Below are 6965 nucleotides of genomic sequence, written 5' to 3' on the forward strand. Positions count from 1 at the left end.
GTCTCCATAATCTCAACCACCAAAACATCTGTCACAAGTACGCAACCCACCACTGCTTCAATAAATTCTTCAATTACCTCTCCCTTGTTGTATCACAATCCATCGATCACACCCTTGGTATCCACTACTGCAACACTAGATTTCGCCTCAATCGGCTCTTTCAGTGAACCTGCAGGAAGACTATATGCAGGTCACAATCTTCAAATTTTCTTCTCGAACGATTCCATGACCCTTGAACTCTTTCTTCAGCGCTAGCTCAAAAACTGCCAAAACTCCTGTTACTCACAAATACATCGGACTAGAATACGGAAGGGAATATCACCCAGAAAAGATTTCACCAACTCCTGAACCGAGTAGTCTAGTGGGTTCGCACGCGTGTACCATGTCTTGTGAAGGCAATTCAAAGAAAGATGCGGGGATGTGAATATGTATAACTTCTACTCCGTATGCAGCAACGGCAGTGTTGGCGTCGGCTACAGGTAACAGGATTCGGAATAGTGCAGTGAGCACGGTTAGTGTTTGGCAGGTTATTGAAGGATTTTTGACGAGATGCGATTTGATCGATTAACGATAAGCAGATAAAATACATAAGGACAACGTTGAATATATGTCTTTGCTTCTTTTTTCGTCTTGCTGATATTTTATAGGATATTTGGTTCTTGCATTAATCTTTATATTTCTCCAATGACACTATTTCATGTGCTAATTTTCTTTATCTGTTCGATCAAAGTAGATGCTAGAGCTCTGTACTTCAGCGTCTAAAATGTCTACTAGCACCATTAAAAAATTCTCGAGTTCACACATCAAGAGAGGTCAACGCTTCCGATGTTCCGAGTGTTGGCCGATGCTCACTCACCCCACTTGTCCATCCTGATACCCGCAATCATCACCAATAGACACGCAATGACAAGGAGTTTGCCCTGTATAAAATAACGTGGCTTTGTGTTGGAGATGGGGTGGGAAGAAGTCCGGTGGGAAAATTCAATCATGCATATGGAGAGGGCTTAGCAGTTTGCTTGTGGAGAGAATTTTTGTTGAAGGATGTGAGCAGCTTTCTTCCAAAAGCATATGAGAGTTTCGCTGACCGCAATTCGCGATGCTTACCGTGGCCCGTACGTGTCAATTTTTTTCTTGAATTGAAGTCAATCACGACCAAGGTTGTCGGGACCATGTCTATTTGTCGAAGTATAAGTGTTTGGCAATCAGCACCGAGGTTTAATCGGTAGCATTGTATAAATTGTCATTCTTCTTCTTTCTGAGTTCATTTCAGGATTTGAGGGTACAGCATTGTACAAGCTACGTCAGTGATTGATTTTTCGATACCCCTTGCATTTGTTTGAAATTTGCTTTTTAGTCGATTGGTTAGATATTTGCGATTGATTGATCTATTGCATTCCAAGTCATTGGCTCAAACAATACATATATAAATATATATATATTCATCCAACACGCTAGAAGCAAGCCAAGAAAGCCACACTACAATGGCTTTGCCTCCACCCCGGGGGTCTTTATCGCCGACGGCAGCAGCGCCAGCGCCAACACCAGCGCCAGCTCCCGTACCAGTTACGCTAGAAGCTGATGACGCCGAAGCCTTACTTGACGATGGCGATTCAGCGCTTGGATCTGAACAGGGAAGTTCCACAACCTCACTCGCATCAAGTATTACTAGGTACCGCATTGAAAATGGACGCACATATCACGCATATAAAGATGGAAAATACGCATATCCTAATGATGATATGGAGCAAGAGAGATTAGACCTACAGCATCATCTGTGTACTATCACACTTAATGGTAGGTTATTTACGGCTCCTATTGACGTGGATAAGATTGAGAGGGTTCTGGATGTCGGGTGTGGAACAGGAATTTGGACTACGGATTTTGCGGATGAGTATCCCCATGCTACAGTGTTGGGTATTGATTTAAGTCCCATTCAACCCATGTTTGTACCACCAAATGCAATATTTCAAGTGGATGATTTGGAAGAGGAATGGACTTTTGGGGATGGTGATAAGTTTGATTTTATCCATACGCGGATGATGACTGGGAGTATCCAGGATTGGGATCGATTTTTTGAACAGGCTTTTGAGTGAGTGTTCATCTTCCAATCGTCAATTGCGTTGGGATATCTTTCAAAAACAAAACCCTCCTTCGTCCCTACTAATCAAACACGTTTGAGTAGAAATCTCAAACCAGGAGGATACATCGAAGTCACAGATATCCTACTTCCTCCCACTAGTGCAGACGGTACACTGAAAGCCGATTCTCCGCTTCTCAAATGGGCAAATTTGCTTCTAGAGGGAAGTATTTTAGCGGGTAGGGGTCTTGATAGTGCGATGACGTATACGGAGAAATTGGCGAAGGTGGGTTTTCAGGGGATTAATGAGACGATTCATAAATGGCCGGGTAATAAGTGGCCCAAGGATCCTAAGGCTAAGGAGCTTGGTAAGTGGTGACTTCTTTTTTCTTCGTTTGTCTACACGGAAAGAGCTCTGAGATGTGTTTATTTTGGATGAGGGTTATCTGTGAATGTGAAAGAGATGGGCTAATGCTGAATATTAGGAATGTGGCATCTAGAAAATATGACGTCTGGGTTGATGGGGATTAGCTTGGCTCTTTTTACGAGGGTGTTAGGGTGGTCTGTGGAGGAGCTAGAGGTTTTTTTGGTGGATGTTAGGAAGGATATGAAGGATACTTCGATTCATACTTATTGGCCTATGTTAGTATTTTCCGTTTTTCTTTCTTTTTTTTAGTCCTATGGAGCTAGTAGATGGAAGCACGGCGAAGTGGTATGAGGTATGAGGGTGTGTGTATGGTTGTGCTAATATTTTGATTGCGATAGACATGTGATCCATGCGTACAAGCCTCTGCATGCTTAATTGGTCCCGATGGAGGTCGAGAGTTAGAGTTGAATGGCCAGTAAAGGGGAAGGGATTGTAGATAGCTGGAGATGAAGAGAGGTTGTTTACATTCGGATAAGAATGTCATTGATTATTAATGTATATATGCACCAAGCGATGGCTGCTGAAGTAAGTTGAGTAGTCGAGGTGGCTACGTCAAATCCATTGGATAGAAGTTAACAAGAAATAGAGCTAGCTAGAAACTAGATAATAATAAGTATCATGTGTCTATGACGTGACTTTGGTTCCTGACGGAAATTTTTATTAAAAAGAGTGTTTTATATAGATTCGGTTTATTATGAATACTCCCATTTCTCTGCATTCACATATGAATTGAAATAGCTCATTTAGGAATGAACAGATTTGATTGATTAATACCCGGAATAAGCAAATGTCAACATCTCATACGTTCGGATACTTATCAAATCGGAATGGATGTCCTTATTACCACCGCACTGAAGCCTGATCTAAGTATCGCGACTTGTGATGCTACCAGTATTCGTATCAATTTAAGTTCAAAACATAAATTTTTATGATTACTATTCAAGAATCTTGATGATTAGTGATATCGGCACTGCAGCTCTGCTGCAACCCCACCGTCACACGATTTCCTTCCTATATATCACCACTCCAGACTCCATCTACCAAATCTCTCTATCAACCTTACACCAGACTTTCACACCAGACTTTCACACCAGACTTTCTCACCAAAAACATCCACTAAACCCAACCCAACCTCACCAAAAAAGTAACCCATCCTCCTCAAAATGTCCACCCCAAACCTCACAATCCATCAACACACCGGCCCCTTTCCAACCCTCTCATCCCGTCAACACCCCGCGCTCCGCTTCCTCGAAAACTACGTCAAAAAAATAAACTCCACATCCTACTCTAATTCCTACCTCTCCTACTACCATCCCCGCAGCATTTTCCACGACGCAACTGGTATTGACTATGTAGGCGGAGCGGTAATCTGGAAATGGATACAGGGATTATTTGACGGTGAGATATTTTCGAAAATCGAGATGGAGAATAAGGAACTTTTTGTTATTGGGGGATTGGGGGGTCAGGAGGAAAGAGAGGGAGGGAATGAGATGGAGGGGGAATGGAAGATTTTTGGTGAGTCGGTCGCCCATTGGTGGGTGAAGAGTACTGGGGAGAAAATTAGTGTGCCGAGGAGTATGGTGTTTAGGTTGGTGAAGGCTGAGGATGAGGCGACGGGGGAAGGGGTTGATGCTAATGGGGTGGTGGTGGAGGAGGTTGGGTTTGAGGGGTTGCAGATTGGAGAGGTGAGGGTTTATTATGATCGGAGTTTGTTGATGGGGGTTTTTAGGAAAAGTGAACAGGAGAAGGAGAGGTTTGGTGCATGAATTATTTTTGGAGGAATGATGGAATTGATGACTTTATTTGTGAATTTTCTATTTTTAGAAGTAAATTGGAAGTGGAATGGTAATTAGTGAACCTCCAACGATTTGTGAGAGCTCTTTCTCGCTTAGTCCCCAAAGTCTAGTTTCATGTTTTGCTATTTTACTATAATATATAGGACCAATGCTTTTGATGATCAAAAGAAGAATACATGGATAGAGAAAGACTAGTGTGATGAAGAAAACTCTCAACTGCAACCATATAAAGGGTCAAATGACGAGTGTTCTCAACTTCATGCATCTCAGCATCTTATCCTATCCACCGAAGAGAGCTGTGCTGCATATGAATTCCCTTACGATCCATGGTTATACTGACATCATGAAGCTTAATATCATTTTCATTATGCCTACCAGCGATAGACAAGTAATAGTCAAAGTTGATAGTATGAATACTTCTGCACTATCATACAAACCTCAAAATATTCACAACTTAACAAGTTACCACTCGAACAATTTAAGATCTTTCTATCATTTTGAACGACACCTCTAATCCCAATCACAAGTATTATTATTAAATATTAACTATAGATATAGTTCTACCCCTCTTTCATATTCCTACTAAACAACAATACCATAATCAATCTCATAATATAATCTCCATCTCCATTCCTGATAATCACTACATCCATCTCAAGCAAAATCAAACAAATAATTATTTTTATTTCAACCTTTCGACTCTTATTTATAAAAATTCTGACTTTGTTCCAAAACCTTATTATATATCTATATCAAAATCAAATATTATAATAAATATTCATTCATTTGACTATAAGTTTAATTATCTACTTTTTTTTTAAATTACAAATTACATCTTTTATCATTTTTAATAATCAAAAAAAAATCTTATATATTTAATATAATATAATATAACTGTTACGTTGTAACATTATAAACTATTATCACGTGTTATAGGATCACATGGATAGTCTTGTGAGGGAGCGAGGGAGCGAAGGAGCGAGATTCGAATCTCGCTCCAATGTTGGAATACGAAGGTCTATATAATCAAGATGGATTCCCTTTGCATAGAGCTTCGTGCTCAAGATCAATCATTTAGTATACTCTACTATTAGTTACGAATTGCATTATTGCCATTACTTTAAGTCCCTGCTTGACGCCTAGTTATAAACCACCTCGAGAGCCTAGAGCACTTCCACGTGATCTAGACAGCAAACCTCGTAACAAAATAAAACAATGACTAAAAAAGAGTATACCAACCAGACTTATATTGACTTTATAAATTATTATATCTAAATCTTAATATTTTATATCTCATATTGTATTATATTATATTATATTGTATTTTACATCATATCCAAATCTCACATCGCATCTTACATCTGTCTGTATCCTAACTTACCCTATCTCTATCAATCTATCAATTGAATAAATCAAATCAAATCAAATCAAATCAATCAAAACCAAAGCCAACCAATTAATCACTCAATCAGAAAATTCATTCACATCATTGACATCAATCACAATCACAATCACAATCCCTTTTCTTATTTTTAAAAATCTTTCCAATCCACTCCAATCCAATCCAATCCAATTTCATCCATTCATTCATTCTCATATATGTACATACAAAGATAGATACATACAAAATACATACAAAATGAGCATGCATCAAAATATGCATTATTAATCAATCAATCAATCCTCGCCAGCGAGCCAGCAAGCAAGCAAGCAAGCAAGAAGCACCTCATACCAAAGAGAAGAGAGATGATAATCTAGGTAGACGTAAAAGTAACTAAACGTAGTAAAGAATCGAGGGGAGTTTTGAGCTACCCTCTATGATCCACCCACCGACCTATCAAAGGATATACTAATGTCCTCATGTGGTATTGGGAGAGAAGAAGAAGAGAGAAAGAGAAAAGAAATATATCCATCTACCCGCCACGAAATCTCCCGAGACTATACCAAACACTTTCAACAACATTATTCCACACAAATTTTCAATCATATCTCCCCTGGAATCATTATCAGATATTACTCCATATCCTTTCACATTCACAAATTTCCAACCACTTCGTGCATAAATCCTGGCGCATTGCGCAATTATTCAATAATTGGATCTTCACTTGGTGCCCCAGCCCCTGCACTCTCCTCTTTCTTCTGAGCAGCTGCACCACCAAAAGCCCAACCCATCCAACTTCCTCTCTTAGCCTTCTTCTCCTCTTCTTCTTTATCCTGGACCAATTGTAACGGCTTGGGTTTGTTTCCGGCGAATTTTCTCGCTTCCTTTCGCGGAGGACTATAAGTACTAGGCGGTGTGCTGACCTCACCGCTATCTCCGCTTATACTACTAGTTTCGCTCCTGAGTCCCGAGAAATTACCCACTGTGGGAACATTACTTAGAGATGTATGGCGAGAAGCGGGTTTACCGTTCATTGGACCAGCCCCAAAAAATGTTTGCGAGTGTCGGGGTGTTTGGGGTCCATGAAGGGTTGGCGAGGTTTGACCACCTCTGTACATTTGATTGACGATCGATGCTCCACTACCGGTATATTGTTCTGATTTGGGACGAACTCCTTGTCGAACACTTGATGAACGGCCAACTCCAAATGGAATGCTGGGTGCTGTTTCGGGATCTTGATTGAGTGTTGAGTGGCATCATTGGCATAACTGATTGAGGTCTTGG

At 40.2% G+C, this 6965-nt stretch overlaps 3 protein-coding genes across 3 annotated transcripts; 2 read left to right on the forward strand and 1 right to left on the reverse strand.

The window, feature by feature from the left end:
* Positions 1-1481: 1481 nt before the first annotated feature.
* SS1G_05495 (hypothetical protein) lies at positions 1482-2879 on the forward strand (the record flags this gene model as incomplete). Its single annotated transcript, XM_001594017.1, has 4 exons — positions 1482-2089; positions 2183-2445; positions 2563-2719; positions 2843-2879. 4 exons carry the CDS (start codon positions 1482-1484, stop codon positions 2877-2879), a joined length of 1065 nt encoding a protein of 354 aa, XP_001594067.1.
* Positions 2880-3667: 788 nt separating this feature from the next.
* Positions 3668-4270, forward strand: SS1G_05496 (hypothetical protein; the record flags this gene model as incomplete). The annotated part of the gene is made up of 1 exon (XM_001594018.1): positions 3668-4270. The coding sequence occupies one exon, from the start codon at positions 3668-3670 to the stop codon at positions 4268-4270; it is 603 nt and encodes a 200-aa protein (XP_001594068.1).
* Positions 4271-6382: 2112 nt separating this feature from the next.
* On the reverse strand, positions 6383-6799 carry SS1G_05497 (hypothetical protein; the record flags this gene model as incomplete). The annotated part of the gene is made up of 1 exon (XM_001594019.1): positions 6383-6799. One exon carries the CDS (start codon positions 6797-6799, stop codon positions 6383-6385), a length of 417 nt encoding a protein of 138 aa, XP_001594069.1.
* Between the last annotated feature and the right edge of the window lie 166 nt (positions 6800-6965).

This window comes from Sclerotinia sclerotiorum, genomic scaffold, assembly GCF_000146945.2.
Source record: "Sclerotinia sclerotiorum 1980 UF-70 scaffold_6 genomic scaffold, whole genome shotgun sequence".
Lineage (NCBI taxonomy): Eukaryota > Fungi > Ascomycota > Leotiomycetes > Helotiales > Sclerotiniaceae > Sclerotinia > Sclerotinia sclerotiorum.